The sequence below is a fragment of the Vidua macroura genome, chromosome 1 (assembly GCF_024509145.1).
Source record: "Vidua macroura isolate BioBank_ID:100142 chromosome 1, ASM2450914v1, whole genome shotgun sequence".
Classification (NCBI taxonomy): domain Eukaryota; kingdom Metazoa; phylum Chordata; class Aves; order Passeriformes; family Viduidae; genus Vidua; species Vidua macroura.
In genome coordinates this window covers 13,181,873-13,199,416 of record NC_071571.1, presented here as the reverse complement: position 1 = coordinate 13,199,416, position 17,544 = coordinate 13,181,873, and the positions used below count along the sequence as shown (strand labels likewise).

General features: G+C 39.7%; 1 protein-coding gene across 5 annotated transcripts in view; it reads left to right on the top strand.

Moving 5' to 3' along the window:
- Positions 1-4,201, top strand: part of CCNY (cyclin Y) — a 120,241-nt gene extending 116,040 nt beyond the window's left edge. For all 5 annotated transcript variants that reach the window (XM_053984693.1, XM_053984713.1, XM_053984710.1 and 2 more), the window contains one exon: positions 1,160-4,201. In XM_053984693.1, coding sequence (XP_053840668.1) covers positions 1,160-1,276 — 117 coding nt within the window. In that variant the 3' untranslated portion in view covers positions 1,277-4,201. The remainder of the gene's footprint in view (positions 1-1,159) is intronic.
- Positions 4,202-17,544: the final 13,343 nt, after the last annotated feature.

The following is a 17,544-nucleotide window of genomic DNA, read 5'->3' as shown; positions in this document are numbered from 1 at the left end:
AGGACTATTCAAATTAAAGGACTCTTCACTGCTACAATTTGCTGTGCTATAGAGGTAAAGATCAAGAGAGAAAATGATGAACCATGGAGTCAGGATGTTTAATTATTTGTAATGCCTTGTGTTATAATCAAATACTTCTACTGGGTTTGTTTGTACAGTACTCTTTATTAAACATCTTATCTTAAGGCACAACTTGAAAGCATTCCTGAGTAAATAAAAAATGCTGCTTTAGTTTGTCGTATTTTTGAATTTGACCTTGAATACTCCTTGCAGTGAGCTTTCTCTGCAGCGCTGCAGTTTGATTGCCAGAGTTAACATCTCTACTGATGCCAACCACAGCCTGTCCCAGCCATATGAACTCTAATAGGCTATTTTAGGGAACAGTAAATTCATGCATGTGAGGTCCATAATAAATACTATTTTTAAACTTGGCTAAAATCAGTAGAAGAAACATCAAACATTAACTCCAGTATAGCATAAAAGGCATTGAGACTTGAATAATGTTTGTCTCTCTTTTCAAAAGGTTTAAAAATGACTATGTATTTATAACATGAATTAAATTATTCTGAATATGAGTTTCATTTCCCTGTGGGACTATATATGATAGCCTGGTCACATAGAAATGATCATCTGCTTCTGAAAGGTGAGTTAACATCAGCTCAGGAGGCAAAGCAGGGTGAGTGTTCTGCAAGACCATTTCTCAACAGAGAAAAATATAATTACTACAAGATTTTTAGGGAATAAAATATTTAGGAGCCACGCAATTCTTAAATTCTCCAAATACACTTACAGTTTCTATAGTTGCTTTATTAAGTTTTCCACGATTTTTCATCTATGAAGAATGATACACCAATTACCTTGTAGAAATGGATAAGCATTGTCAGCTCCCTCAGTGAGGTTTGTGATGGTTCACCTTCAGAGAAAAGGCTTGAGGTATGCTGAGTCCTTCTCCTGCCATGTGAGGCAATGCAAGCCTTCCTTCCAAGACAAATGAAATGAAAACTAGGATTTGAGGAGAATGTCTTCATATGTTTATGTGTTTTGCTTAATGAAATGACTTTTGTAATTCCACCTGTATGTAGAAATCTGCATTTAGTCTTGCTTTACCTGGACAGCTGTGGGCAGTGCCATTGAGGGTTTTTCATCTTTTCTCTTGCAGGCCATTTCTCGCCTGTGTGAAGATAAATACAAGGACTTCAGGAAAGCTGCAAAGAAGCGGTCGGTCAGTGCTGACAATCTGACTGTGGTTAGATGGTCCCCTGCAATTATCTCCTAACAGAGGAGACTGGAATATTCCTACGGACGTACTGTTTCATCCATCCATTTTTTTCAGAGTGGGCTGGGGGCGGGGGGATAAAGAAAAAAAGACTTTTTTTTTTTTTATTTTTAAATCTCTCAAGCTGCCTTTACAGTGCCTCCCCATTGTGTAGCACACGAGTGAAATACCTAACGGAAGGAGAAATGGAGAAATCGGTGTTCGGGAGAGAAGATCGGCAACAATTATTTTCTCACTTCCACTAACAGCTTTACGCTTTTATGAGGAAACAGCAAATCGGGTGCTTGGAAGAAGAAACAAAAAAATGAAGTAGAGGCAGAAAAATATTTAAGAACTCTGCTATTTTCTATTATACTGTACTCATGACGGGAAATGGCAGCATGAAAAAAAAAATGTAGTCAGATGACTGTGCACTAGAGGAATGACATTGGGAGAGTTCCATCTTAAAGGTTTCTCTTAATATCTTTTTTTGTTGCTGTTGTTGTTTTTTTTGCATTCCTCATTGCTGCTTCCCAGGATAAATTCTTCCCCTTGCACAGCAGGAAATAAAAAGTCGGTATTTGCAGTAGCACAAGCCCCTGAATAAATAGCGTTGGGTTTTTTCACTGCACTTTTCTCTGTAACCTGTCTTATTAGCATTATTCTTCTTAATTATTATGCATATGTTACATTTCTTGTATGCCTTTTATTGTTTTTCAAAAGAGAGAACTTGACCATAGTGCTGAACCAAAAGTGTGTACAGGGATCAGAAGATCTTTGTAATTTCATTATGTGTTTTATTTATAGTATACTTGGGTGCGTGTGCCTTCCTGAGTACTTGGAATCATTTATTTTTCCGCAATATAAAGATACAATTGTTAAAGTCTTGAGATGATGATAAGACTTGGGCCAAATCTCTGAAATTTGCAGCAGATCTTGTGATCCTTTTTGCAGATTTTCATAACGTTAGAAGTTTAGCAGAATTCATTCATTTTGAAGGAGATTTTTTTTTTTATGGCCTGACAAGTTCATTCCTTCACCTCCAGGTCCATTGTTGCAAGCAATATTCTCAATTTTTATATGTTTACTTTAAATCAAAGTGAGTCTGTTTGTATAAAATAAAAAATAATAAAAAAAATTGTTCCAATGAGAAGGCCTGTAGAAGAGCAGAATGGAAATCTTAACAAGGTATCTGTCACAAGGAGATTTGATTTGGAATCTAAAATACAAACCCTCATGTTTTTCAGTGTAGGTGCTTATAGAAATTAAAAGTAACTGAACTGTGAATATAATTTCCAACTCAGATTATGAAACTCCTCTGTTGTTATTATTTCGCTCCTACTGTGGCTGTTCCCCACCTTGGCAATTGTAAGAACCTTTTATACAAAATAACTTGTCAGTATAAGCATATTTGCTTCATAACACCACAGGGTGACTTTATTTCCCTTTTTTCACAGTTTTTTTTTTTTTGGTTTGGTTTTTTTTGGTTTTTTTTTTTTTTTTTTTTTTTTGGGTTTTTTTTTTTTTTTTTTTTTTTTTTTGCACAGTTTAGAAAGATACAGCTGAAAGCTCTCAGTTCCCTGAAACCTGTCCTTGTGACTATCACTGAAGGGAATGGCAGCAGATGTCCCTGATTTGTGCACTACTGTTGTAACCCACAAAGATTCCATGTTTATTTTGTTAAGCCCTATGGGCTTGTAGCTACCTGGGGGCCCAGAGACGCACGCTTGGCTCCCAGAGTGATGCTAATCCGGGGCCTCCAGGCGGGGAGGCACCACAGGATGGAAGCAGTGAAACCAAACGGTTTCCTGTTAGCTTTCCAATGTGATTTCTTTAGTTTGAGACATGAAGGCTTTGTCCATAAATTCTCCTGATGTTCTTTGGGCCATTAAAATAATCTAATTCTCATCACTTCTTGTTGTGCCAATGCATCAGAACTGTGAGTATCCAAGTCCATTTTCCCTTGAACATGGAATGTAAGGCAAGTGTTTATAACAAATTACAGCATTTGAAACCTCTTTACAGATAGTATCAAAAGGAACATTTTCAGAGCATTTGAAATTCATCCTTTATAAGCATAAATTTAGGCTTTAAAATATGTAAAATATTTTGATTTATCAACACTTTGCTAAACTATTTTCCATTTAACTTGATATCAGGAATATTGGTTTTATCCATTTCTGGGTGATAGAGATATGAACTTTGGATTATGTAAAGATATCAATGCATCTACTATAATTTTTGTGAAGTTTATTAAACTACTTTAAAGATTGTATAGTCTATTTATTGTATGTATGTACATACAGTCTGATACTTTAAAAAGTGGATTCCGTAAAACCTGGCTCAGTCTTGTTTAGACTATTGAATATCGTTTTAGCCTTGTGCACTGGACTCTACCTCTGTATAGGAGAATTTTCCATATTCTTAATTAGTACTGATTCTGTGATTAACTTGGTTATGTTTCTTGCACTAAGAATTAAAAAAAAATCTGCTCTAAGTGTGGATTTTTTTCTTTAGTTTTACCATATGAATCCTCTACATTTAGATGGATGTTTCTTTTCCTCATGGTTATAGAATGATTCTTTGCTTTTTCTTCTGGTTTGTTCCAGGGTTGCCAAAAAATACAGTACCTGTCAGTAAATCTGAAAAGTGTCTTTTGTTTGCAAGGTATTCTATACCAGGTAATTAAAAATGAATTATTATTTAGGCTTACGTTGTGTTTAGTGCAGTTTTTTCAGCATTACTGTATGGAAAATACCATTGCAAAGTTAGAGAATCGCTGGAGATGTAAGAAGGGAGGAGAACCATATAACATTTTGATTAACAGCACAAAGACATTGTGTTTTGCTGTAAATGTTTTCTGGATTAAGGTTTTCATTATTGCATTGGTCACCGGCTCAGAACTGAAAAGGTGTAGGAGATATAATAAACCTGTCCCTTCAAGTATCATTGTCTTAATGAATTATTTTTATATGTTGAGCCAGTGGGCCACTTGTTTGGTCATTTACATGTTGATAATTGGATCAATATTTGAAAAAGGCATCTTGTAAGGTTTTAATCATTCATCTGTATGCAGCCCAGAGTTTTGGCCATAATTCCTCTTTCCACCATGCAGCCTCTTAATAATTGATTTGCTGTTTGTATTTCATGGTTTGTCAGTGACATATATCATTCTGACAGACACTGTCATGTGGGACTGGGAGCACTGGAGTCATGGGATGAAGTGCAAAAACAATATGGTCAAATCACCTTTGTCCACCTTCCACAAATCCAGTCAGCTCTTCAAATGATGCATGTTTTCTATTGCTAAAAATATACAAAATCCTATCCTATAGCAGGGTAATGGTTTTGGTTTGTTAAGGATTTTGGGATTTTTCTTAGATTAACATATATTGCATAATTGCTGTTTACATTTACGGAGTCTGAACTAAGACTTTGTGTTTTAACACCTTTCTCTCCAGCTCCCCTAATGCCAGAAATCTTGGCTATAATATAAAGATTAGAAGTAACAAAAACCTCATCAGAAAAGGGCAATGGTGTAATGGTGGCAGATGACAGAATGACATCTGGTAGTGTTGGCTATATATAAAAATAGCAGTATGTGGGAGGAGGGGATAGAGGAACTGAAAGAACAGAAAAAAACCCCGAAATCTTAACACCTGAAGCAACAAACTATTTACAGTCATCCTTAGCTGGTAATGAGCATTTCATTTCCCAGTGACATGTTTAAACTCCTGACTGAAGTGCTGCACATCCTCTGTGGGCTCGTGTTGCTCTCTGCTTCTTCTTGGTCTTCATGTGGAATCCACTCAGCCTAGCTTTTAGTACTTTTCTCACTTCTGTGTAAAACACATTTTTCTGTAATCAGAACTTTTTTTTCTTGAATTGGCAGTTGTTGGCAGCATTTGCCTACTCTGCGGTGAAGTTCCCACTTATCTCAACTGGGTTCTGAGAAATCAGCTCAACTATAAACACAAACATACCTGTGTGAGTTCACCTAGATGTACGTGGAAATGTACTACACCCAAAGTGCAGTAAGTGTCTTTCTGCTGTTTTTTGTCTTTCTTCTCATCAACTGAACTCCATCTTGAGGAAACCACAGAACTCGTGAGACTGAGCTGCATGAACTGAAGGTAATGATGGCAGATGTGTAGCGACCACTGTTCTGTGAAAATGCTTTAAAAAGGGAAACAAGATTTAGAAGAAAAGCTGCTGCTTATAAGGAAAACAATAGTGTAGCAGACGTAGATTATGATGTTGAAAAGGATTTTTTCATAGTGTGTGTGAACCTGCTTTTCTGGATCTTACGAGAATCCACAAAAAGTAACTGCTGAGTTGCAGAACCACAGCTTGAAAAGGACTGAATGCATTGAGGGCATTGTGGCACTGGAACAGGTTGCTGAGACAAGCTGGAGATGCCCCATCCCTGGAAGTGTTCATGGCAGGAGAATTTAAACTAAATTATCTTTAAGGTCCTTCCCTAATCAAGCTTTTCTATGATTATATCCAAGAAAGCCAGACTCGAGTTTATTTCTTGCCTGGCCTGGATCACTGCACTCTTCCCACTGAAGAAAGAAGCAACAGGATGGCAAATTGAAGAAAGGCAGGTGACAGAGCAGGACAAATAGACTATACTTCTTGTGCTCCTTCTAGAATAGTTGGCCTGATGCAATTTGGTGTGAAAAAAGAGGGTTGTTGTTCCATGTGTAATGTGTTTTGGTATTATCAGCAGAGGCTTTCAGCTGTTACACCTGGAGATATTGTTTAGTGAAGATAAGCTAAGCAAGCTTCTTGGTGTGGTGAAATGTGGCTGTATACCTATGAGCTGTCCAGAACCTTTATTAAGAGTTTGTAAAGCTCAAGATATTAATGGTCCCAACAGATGGAGAACAGCAAATAACAACAAAATATCAAAAATTGTATTTTATAAAATAGAATTTCCCAATGTACTTACATCCTTTACTTAATGTACTTGATTTAATTTCAGACCTTTCTCCTTGCATCTCTGACACATAGACTGGGGTGCTGTGGTAACTAATGCAGTAAAACTTTGAAGCTGGAAAATCTCTGAAAATAGCACTGCCACCCGTTTGAATTCACTGGCAGTGAAGTGAATCCTCAAAAAGCAAATGAAGACTTACTCATGTGACATGAGGGCTTCTCTAAACAGGTATTAGAGTAAGACATCACCTTCATGTAAGAGATTCCACTGCACACTTAAGTATAGAGCTAATTCTTCTCTTAGCTGTAGGTTTCCTTGCTTCACTGCTCTGAGTTTTCATACCCCTGTGCTTTAGATGTTAATATAAATTACTCTCCATGGAAACAGTATCTTGGGAACTGGCAGCTGTGATACCCTTGCTGTCTTATATTTAAACAATACAGATCATCCTGTGGCCACATACTTCTCTTTCATGTATTTCAGGCAAGTGAAGTATTCTGCTGTAGGAAAAGGAGAGGCCAAAAAGATGGGGATTGGTGTGGTGTGCTACAAGGGCTATGAGGCACAATTCAGTGTGTATATTTTAAAAATAGTCCAGGAAATAAAGATGGAGAAATGTATTTGTACTTTCTATGCTCTCAATACCAAAAGGCACTGATACTTTCAGAAGTGTGATTGTTTTAAATCTCTCGGGCAAAGAGTTTAAGGGTTATTCAATGGGACAGGATATGCAGAGTGTTTTTCATTGATCTGGGGAGGAGAAAGACCAGGCTGTACTGAGCAAAATGGTACAGAAGAGTATGTAAAATACATACACTAAATAATCTTGAACATCGAGCATTAGAATGGCAGAACTAGCTTGATGCTGGTACATGATTTCAGTGTTTGGAAAGTATTGGTGGTCACCTTACTTCCATAATAACATCCTTTTCCTTTTGTGGCCTTCCAGTACAAGGTCATCCTGTGTAGGCAACAGCTTAGTACACATTGTTAATTATTAGGATATAATCAGTAATACTTGAAGGTAGACTTTACCAAAAAAAAAAGTTAAAATAAAAGAAGTAGTAAGAGTTCTTGTTAAGAACAAAAGCTGCCGGGGATAGCCTGATGCTGCTGTGGGGCTTCATCAGTATGAGCATTAAGTAATGAGAGTCTCCTGCTTGTGACAACTCTCAGTACATGTCAGTCCCACTTCTGAAGTCACAGGTTGGGGAGGTGAGAAGAATTGCAGAGAACAGCCTCCTACCCCCTATCCCCTGGTAATAGCAACCCAGCCCCAAGTCCTTGGTAGTTACAGTAGTTTTGCACAGCAGAGTTTTGAACAGAGGTGGAAAATTATCTTCCAACTTACATCATTGCTTTGCACAAAAGTTAGAATGGTTTAAATGTGTACATCACCACAAGCATTTGTAACTTTAAATATTTAACTTATTACTACCAACAGGTAAGTACCTTATACTCTGCCATAGGGATGAGTCCACAGTCTGAATGTGTTCTCTACCAGTGCTTTATAGGGCACCTATTCTAAGTCTGTCCTCTGAGAAACTAGAGGAATGATTCTCGTAACCTAGGAAAATAGTTGGGTGTATCTTGATAATTTTGAATGCTGTCAGGTAAGGTGATCTTCCAGATTTGCCTGATTGAAGGCTTTGGATCAATGGTTCCTTCAGCTGAACAGAAATAAATACTTCAAAGCATAAAGTGACAGTACTGACTTCATCAAGAGAAACTGTGGTCATGTCACCCTGACACCAAGCTTCAGTGATCGAAGGACTGGCCTGATTCTTCTGCTTCCCCATTTAATCATGAATCCCAGTGAGAACACTGTCGGTGTTTCTGACCTGTGAGAAATCTAGACTATGAAATTGTTGCTTTTCTGTGGCGGCCTCTCATTTTTGTACATCAGAAAGGCTTTTTTTGTTCTGGTCTGTTTTGCTGGCATGTGGCAGAATAAAGTTGTTCTGCCCCTTAAAGTGTGCACATAGCTGAACCATATGTTAGCGGAAATTGTGTGCTCAGACATCTGATTCCCAGCTGTGACATTTTCCCTTAACCTTTTCTAAAATAATTTTCTCTTAGAAAAAAGAACCAGGGCAAGCAATCAGTTTTAAGCTTTCTCCAAAATATATAGCAAATCAGCATCTTAATTTTTCTATTTCAGATTTTTTTTATAATTTCAGACTTGAGCTTTTCCTTGACTACTCAGTACAGGTATGCATGTGAGCATTTATTTTTGGTTTTCATTGCATTAGATGAGGAATTTCTATGGCAGTTGCTAATAGAAAAAGCAATTATTTAAAATGTCATTTGAACCTGTTGTTTTCCCGCTGAGGAATGAATTTGTCTTTGACTTACTAAGAATAGGTAAATACAGTGGTACAAGATTGCAGATTTTTGCCTGTCAGCTTCATCCTGTTACATGAACAAGGAACTTTTAACCATTTTCCAGTATTTGTAAGAAATTTTACATATTTCTAATACTTTCAGTATAAGCTGAGAGCTTCAGAGGATTGGGGGTGCAGAGAACAAAAGAAATCGGTAGCTTTAATTTCTAAAAATAAGAAAAAAATTACAGCAGACTCTAGTATCTATCTCTCTCAGCTTTTCCTAATAAAGTGTCCCTAGAAACAGCCTCGGCATCTGTTGCCGAATGTCCTGTGTTCTCCTGAATGCAGGATTTCTCCGGATTTGAACAGAAAGCCCCAACTCCATCAACCCTTTAAGACCTGAGGTGCATTCCCAGGGAAATCAGGCTGAAATGCAATATAAAATGGTGGGTGATAGAGGAGGGTGGGGGAAGAGGATCTCTTGGGGCAGTGGAAAAGTGCCCTTGAGCTGAGTCAGCACCAGACTGAGGAAGCAGGTGAGGAACTCAGGCTTCCCACCCCACAAGTTCCTTACCCTCATCCTTGCAGCCACAAGCCTGAGCTGCCACTCTGGGCATTGAAATGATTGAATTCTGTGAGTCTGCACTGGTTTGTGTTATCGAGTGGAGGTGTGTGGGACACAGGTAAGTGTAATTGGGTCAGTGTGACTGGGCAGCCCCAGTGCATCTCTCACCTAACACAGATTTGCAGCTGTTTTTCACTGCATGGATCTCATGCATCAATCTCTGCATCTTCCTGGCCTCCTCCTGTGCTGTACCTGTCACTGCGGGCTGTGCCAGTGTCTGGGATCTGCCTGCTGGCAGAGTTCCTGGCACTTTTAAACACACCTGGCTGGGCTTCCTCCCTGCTCCAGTATGTGATATTTGCACGAGCAGCAATGCCTCTCTTAGTGTTAGACCACACAGATTATTGGTAGCCATCATAGAATGGTTCGGGTCAGAAGGGAACCTCAAAGATCACCTCGCTCCAGCCCTGCCACGGGCAGGGACACCTTCCACTAGCCCAGGTTGCTCAGGGTCCCTTCCAGCCTGGCCTGGTTTCGTTGGTTCATCTGCACATTCTTCAGCAGTGTATTTAGTGAGGTTTGTGCATTAAATCAGTGGCCAGGCAAGATGGAAGCCTCATCACTTGTGTAAGAACAGCTGCCCTGAGAGCAGAGGCAGAGCTCACCTGAGGGACTGTGGGTTACTTTATCAACATTAGAAGAGTTGAAACCTCTGAACCTGAGGGATGAATCATATAATTGCTGAAGGCAGGAAGGAATGGTAGGGGACCACATTACTTGAACTGAAAATTGCTTTTGCCTATCTGAGCATCACAACCTGGCACAGGAATTCCTGCAGATCAGAAACAGGGGTCTGGGGGATTCTGCCACAAACCTCTAACAGGAGAATTAGTCCATACTAATGAGTCCATGAGTAGCTGTAACATTAAAGTGAAAAACTTTGTCCTTCTGATTCTTTCTATGTGACAAACCACATTATTATTGTGGGGGAATGCATTTTAAGCATGTCCTGAAGCACACATGTTAAATTTCAAAGATGTAAGACCTTCTAAAGTCTATATTTTTGCATATAAATGACTGCGGCCATTGAAAGAAAGGTCAATCATCTTATATATACATAAATACAACATAACTTCCTTTGTCATGTACATAAAAGAATACAGTTTATTCAGGAATGCAGATATATCATATACCATGATTCTGTTTGGTGATTTATTGGATTGAGTCCCTAGAAATGAAAACGTCATTGGCAAATTTTGTGGGTTAATGTACTTAAACAACTGCTCTTCAAGGTGTTTCCTAAGAGTTTTTGGATGGCCTAAATATTTTGTTCCCCAAGAAGGGAAGTGAAGGCAGTCAAAAGAGAAAGCAGCAAAATATAAAAAATGTGAGGGGGAAAAAAGAAGAGAAACTGAAATAGTAACAGCAGTTAGGAGGCACAGTACAGGTCACAAGGGAATATATCCATAAATGTCTGTGGCCAGTTGTCCTGGGTTTGCCAGCACTCAGCCCACTACACCAGTTAAAAGAACTAATACAATTTTTAATAGTGTCAGGAACACAGTAATTGGTAGCAATTTTGTAGATTAGATTGAAATGGCAAAGTATCTGTCATAATGCAGAGGAGGCAGAAAGATTGAGCTAATGGCCCTGTTTTGTCTTTTTGTGCTGCGTTTGTGCCTTGCTGTAGTAATAAAATTTTGTTTCTGTTACTGGTACTGAAAGAATTTTCAGTGGAAGCTATTTGATATCTTGGAATGATAAAATCACTTTGCCCAGGTGGTCTGAAAGGTTTGCTGAGGCAAAGGTGGTTGGCTGGAGGTATTTCTCAGTTCTGAGGGGGAACTACCTTTGGAAAAAAGCTTAAGGAGAGCAAGTGAAGAAATGAGAGGTGGTTTATTCTGTGTTTGTGCTGGGCACAGTAAACTGAGAGGCTGAATTGCTGTGCAAGGGATGGGTAAGTAAATGGGGCATAATCAGTAATCCCTGCTCCTTCATGGAAATTAGACTCTCACACTATAATTTAGAAACAAACAGGACCTATATTGGTGTTCTTCCCTCCAGGTACACAGTTTGTGGTAATTGGGAGCGGGACTGTGGCTGAGCCTCATCCCCAGTGGGCACAGCTGTGAGAAGCAGGTGAGCAGCATTGACAGCAATGAGCCATGGAGTGCCCAGGTGTGCTGACCAACCACCAAAGGGAACAGAGGGCACACAGGGGCAATGCAGGAACATGAGGGTATAAAAGGTTGGGCTAAAGAACAGGAAGGGTGGATGCTTGAAGTTATCTGAAGTGATGAGACGTTACTCTGTATGGTCAGGCACCTGAAGCCTTCTGCTGAGGTAAGGTGTTATTGTGTATGGGTTGAAGCTTTCTGAAGTTGTATGGTGACGCTGTGTATTGTGACCATCTTGACTGGGACATGAGCTGTGGCTTATGCTGTGACACTTCCCAATTTCTGCCGTGTTTTACCTTCCTAGCAAAATCCTACTGCTCTCTGCTTTGACCCAGCAGGATGTTTGCCAATGCATTTATCCATCATGTGAGATTTCTTTGCCTCTGGGCAACACTGGGAGCTGCTCCAAGGTAGGGAGCAGTGCTGTGTGCTCCCAGCCTGCCTTGGGGATGGGTCCTGTGGGGAAATCCACTCTTGATCATTCCTGTCTGTTTTCCTTTGCTCTCTAAAATATTGGAATAAATCCTTCAGGGTCCTTGTTACCCTTTTGATGTTGTGGTAAGAATTTTCAAAGGAATGAATGACAGTGGAGTATTGAACGCCTATTAATTTTAGTAAGGGCTGAGCCATCAAACTGAATTTTATGATGCTTTTTTCTTTAAAGCAAAAAATCCTGGTTGATAGAATGCACTGAATGTAAATGTTATTGCAGTTTAATGAGGGAATTCCTTGTGTACTGCCCAGTACATGCTGAGTTCATTAGTAATGATTATTAAAAATGGCTCTTGGAAGAAAACAAAGTAGAAACCATGAAAAGTGTAGGCACCTGGTATGGTAGGACTGTATTGTAAAGCAAAGGTTTGGGGCTGAGGGCAAATTCAAATCCTGAAATAAAAATTTGGGGTAATTTTTCCTAATGTTGTGGAGGTTGACCTATCTGAATTTTGTTTAAATGACTTTTTACAAGGCTACAGTAGACTAAAACATACAGACTATTAGCAGGTCACAGTTTAAGGTCAAAACAAACCTCATAAAACCTCATAAGCTGATGTGCATCTCATAAAGGTGAGGTGCAAAAACTCATTTTCGTGTTGTCCTTTAAATGGCCAGATGCACGTAAGTTGTACATCCTGATATCAGTGCAAGAAATCTAGTAACTCTTTTGTCTATTAAGCTGTGAGTAGCAGCTATGAGGAGTATTATATTTTTCCCTTCATTGTTCATTAAACATGGCTGAAGATCAAAATTTCTCATTCTAAAGCAGTATGATAGATGTACACATTCTCTTTAGACAGAAGTACCCTTCTGGATAAGGATTTTATTATGCATAGGATACAGCTTTTATTTATTTAAAGCCATATTTTCAACACACAGATGACATTTAATACAATGTACTTTTTGACTTCTGCATAGGAATGAATTTGACTTGAAAATGACATTTCTTCATGTGTTAGAAGAAATCCACAATTGGGACTGCCTGCAGTGGTTCCTGAAGTTTAAGTTGTATGTGAATTAGAGGGGGAAAATCCCTTTTCTCTTTTCAGCTTCCTCCTTTCATTTAGCATTTTCCCCTGTGCCTGGTTTAATGACCACATAGTTACAGTGCATCTGTCCATGGCACAAGAAAAAGCAGTGTCAGTGTTCAGAAACAACAGTAAAGGGTTTGTTTCTTAAAATGATCAGCCATGAAATACAAGAAGGTGTAAAGAACTCTTGTTTTAAATCCACAGTGGCTGCCTGTATGTTAAATCTAAGATGACAGATTTATTTACTGAAATCCAGAACCAGCACAGTAACTTCTTTTGTTATGCATGGTGCAAACAGGGAAATTTGCCCTCCACAGCTCTAAAAATATTCACACTGAGAAACAAAGTATTAAATTTAAAATATGGTGACCCAAAGATTTTCTTGCCATCTTCTGTTTATAATAAAATCACTTTTCCAATTACCTAAGACCTTTTTCTTATGTAAATGATTTCCGTGGTATCGGCTCACCATGCTTTTTGCCTGCCTGATCATTGCTTGGTGTGGACCTGCTTGAGGGAAGAACTCCTTAGTGCCAGATTTTGGGCACTAATAAAATGTGAAATCACCTGCTTCATCATAAAATACAGGATCCTTAAACATTCCAAACCTTCAGTTCTGTATTTGGCACTGTAAAGAAAGGTAACTGTAAAACTAGGTGTTAAATGTTAAGTGCAAAATTTTAAAAAGAGCTGGACTCTCTCTTATACAAGATTTTTTTTTATGTTACAGCAGAGCAAATGTCAGTAATAATGTCATGTGCTCATGTAGATACCAGTTTCAGTGGGAGTTAAGCAGGAACTAATAATGTGCTTTTGAAAATTCAGTGGACTCATTTTGTACTTTTACTACTTAGTAAATTAAATACTTTTGCAGAAATTAACCCTGAGCTCCTGAATGAGAATATATTTTCCATTACTTAATTTTCCTTCATATCTGTCTTGAAGTGTTCAAAATTCTTGGTTGAGTAGCTGTGAAGTTTCTGAGCCAAAGTCTGAGGAAGAGCGGCTTTTTCCATTTGTCTTCCACTTAAAAGCAGGTTCCCTTTAGAAATATGACTGCTGAATACTCAGATGTTTAGAATAAGGGACTCTGTTTGAGACAATGTGGGAGAATGGTCTAAATCCCTAAGAGCACACAGTAGAACACAGTCTTTTTTTAGGTTTACTAAATTAGTAGAGGAACAGTGAGACAACACATGCAAGGCTCTGAGGCACCAGGCTTTGGCATCCAAGAGGACAGAGCTGGTATGGGAGTCAGCAAGGTCAAATCCAATCAATATGAGCAGTTAAAAAATGAGCTGAACTTCACTGTTCTGGGTGTCCTTCTGGGCTGTTTTAGACACACATGCATTGGCATTTATGTACATTTGAAAATGTCTGCATGCAGCTCCTCCCTGAGAATGGAAGGCAGGAAGAGATGGGGAAGAGGAAGGAGCATTTGTTGGAAGTTTCCTTTCCTTGCACTCAACTCTGCTGCTTCTGGAGACTGATGGGTTAGAGGCTGAGCAGTGGGGAATAGGAACACATTGTTTAAGCTCCCCATGGAATATTTCGTGATGGAAAACTTTCACTGTTCCCCTACCTCAGTGTGTGTAGGATCTGTACCCAAAAGCTGGAGCTGTGATCGCCTTGCCTTCTCCATGTCTGAGTAGCTATGCTGGCTGTTCTGGGCACAGGCTCCTTTTGAACAGCAGCAGCAACACCCAAGTGGCAGCTGGACAGGTCCCAGGGAATGCAAAGTGTGCAGTGCTGCATGTGTCTGTGCAAAGCAAAGGGCTTTCCATGCTGTGCTGGCTCCTTGGCTGTGTGAGTGCTGTGAGGATTTACATACGTGTGTGTGTAGCACATACGTCTTAAAAAGAGCATTTGTTCTGGACAGCTTTTCCTACTAATTTCTTATAGTCCTTCATGGCTAGTTTGCTTCTTTCTCTCCCCCTTCTGCTGTATTTCACAAATTTTAAAATAAGGTCACCAAGATAAATTGCCTTTTAATGTTTACTGTTCCTTCCAAATAGATTCCCCCCCTTCCCCCATTCACAAATTGCCTTCAGAAGAGCTAGATTTACTGCAAGGTTCATCACTAATACATAATTTTTGCTAACTAGAAACATTCTAAGTAGATTTTTAACTTAGGCTTTAAAATACGCATCTGTATTTTTTCATTCTTAAATTGCAATACGCCGAAGGACCTGGGCTAAAATTCCAGATCCCTTTGTCTATTAGGGAAGCTGCTATGATGACCTGTTTTGCCTTAACATTAATTAAATTAGTAGAGGAATGTTCCTTCATTGCCAGGTGCAGTCTCCCTCAGTAACTCTCACTTCACTTTGGTGTCACTGATGTCAGTCTTGACTGGGTAAAACAGATGGGTTTGGGATTTGCTACACTGGAGGGATGCTTTTATTTTCTGGGAGATTTTTTGATGTATGATGTAGATTGTGATCTGTCATTCGGGTGACAGATTTGATCCTGAAGTGACTTCCAACTAACTCTGTCTTACCTCTGGCTGTCATTCTGAGCCAAGGACTAGCTGAAGTGTCTTTGCTCTGTGAAGTAACCCAGGTCTAAGCCTGGAGAGGTGGCACAGGTCCACACTGCAGTGAGATGCAGTTCCAGTAGTTCCAAGTGTTTCAGTGGGTCTCTCACAGTGATGGAGTCGTATCTGTAAATTTTTGCAGGATCAAGCTCTAGACCTATGATAAGGGGTTATAAATGTGGACAGCAGTGGTGAATTTTAAAATAGATTAAGTCGTGTCTTATGTTTCATTGTTTGTTTCTGAAAACTTTCCAGTGGCTTTTAGGGCCTTTCCTAAAATCAGATGTGGTGAGGTACTGCTCGGTTTCAAAGTTTAACTTTATCCAGCACCATGTTCGTTTTTTTTTCTACCTGCCTCTCTTTTTAACTAGAATGTAGTGCAAGTTCACAGATTTGACACCTCTTTAGGTTGGGAAGAGTTGTTTGTGAGATTCTAGAGCTGCAGTGTGTGGAGTGGTGGGGCTGTGCACCACGTGCCCATCATTTGATGTGGGAAACGGTGCCAAACCCACCGGTGGCACTGCAGAGCTGGGGTCCTGTGCTGCTACACCCATGTCTGTAATATGCTCTCCCTATTTCTTTATAGTCCTTACAGGCCAACAGGAAATACAAGGAACAGCTAAAAATAAATAATAAATGAGGGGGATTGTGTGGTGAATATCTTCAGCCATGATGGGGACCCTGGCTTGAAATATAGTGCTGAGCCAAGGGGTGGGGAAATTAAAGCATATGGTTCTGTGGAGACCAAATATTTTACAACAACTACCACAGACTGGAGCCCAAGGTGAACTGGTGGCAGAGGCTTGGGAAGAGGACGCACCACAGAAAGGAGAAGCACTGGATTCAAGTGAGATATGAGCTGTCTAGAAAGGCTAAAATTAAAAAAAGCTAAAGTTGTCTGAAAAAGCTAAAATGTAATTCAAGCTTTCTGACCTAAGCTAAGCTGCACCGTGACTCTGGAGAGTGCCTGCTTTCTTTTGGAAAAAAATGGGCCATCCTATCTCAGTGCACCCATGCTGTGGGATCAGATGTTGTTGCCTGGTATAGTTCCTCAGGCAACAATCTGGGGGCTTAAATTCCTAGCTGTTATCCCTCTTCCACAAATGGTAGAGGTCTCACAGCAACGACAAGCAAGGATATTTTAGCCAACAATATTGACAGAGACAATTTATAGCCTATTGTGTGGATGCAGCTGCTGAGCATTCATATCCTGCCACCATCTTGGCATTCCTGACTTTATTTTTGACAAAGGGTGTTTAACCAGGAATACCTTCATACCTCAGTATAATTCATATCTTGGCTGTTTGCATCTTTTCTCTATTGACTTTCTACAGCTTTCCTTCCTTCCCTTATTTCTCTCACACAAACACATCTCTGGTTAAAAAAAAAGAAAAAGCATGTGTTTGTAAGTAAATGAAGCTAAAACCATCATCACTAACCATAAATAAAAGTTGGTAGCAGAAGAAATGGCAGTTTGGCAAGTATTTTACATAATTCAATTCTGAAACCAATAACGTTTCTGTATTTACTACTGCAATTAAAAATCTTTTTACACAGGTAACAGACAAAGGGTTTTGAAGGGCCATCTTTTCAAACCCCACTTTTACGGCTTCCTTAGGATGGTGCTTACTACAGAGAGGACACTCTGTGTTCTGCCAAGGTGTTGCAAAACCTGTGAGCAGACAGCTGGGGAAAAAGTCTTTGTGCAGGTATCTTTTACTTTATGTAAGTATTAGTTTTACCTTTTACCTGGGTAAGATGTGCTCAGTCATAAAGCTCAGCCCAGCTGCAGTGCCCCCAAGTCATGGAGTATCTCCATACAGCTCCCTCTGAGCTCCCCTTGCTCCCCCAGAGCAGTCATGGGTCGAAGCACACAAGCAGGGCTGCAGTGCCCAGCCTGTGCCAGGCTGTTGGCACCCTACAGGTGTCAGGAAATCACTTTTCTCCCTTGCTATATCACACACAGAGTCCTTCTTCAGCTGCTTTTGTAGGGATTGTTACTATTTCCTGACTAGGTTTTCACAGTATGCTTGTCCTTGCCACAGCCCAGGTTAAAAAGGACAGAGCAACATCCCAAATCTGATGCAACAGAGGATGGAAGATGGTGGTAGATTATTTTCCCCAAGGTAACCTGGGTGAAAAGTGAGGCAAGGAACAAAAAGCTGAGAGTCTTATTTTCACCCCTGCTTTTTCCTGGGCTGCAGCATAGTGGCACA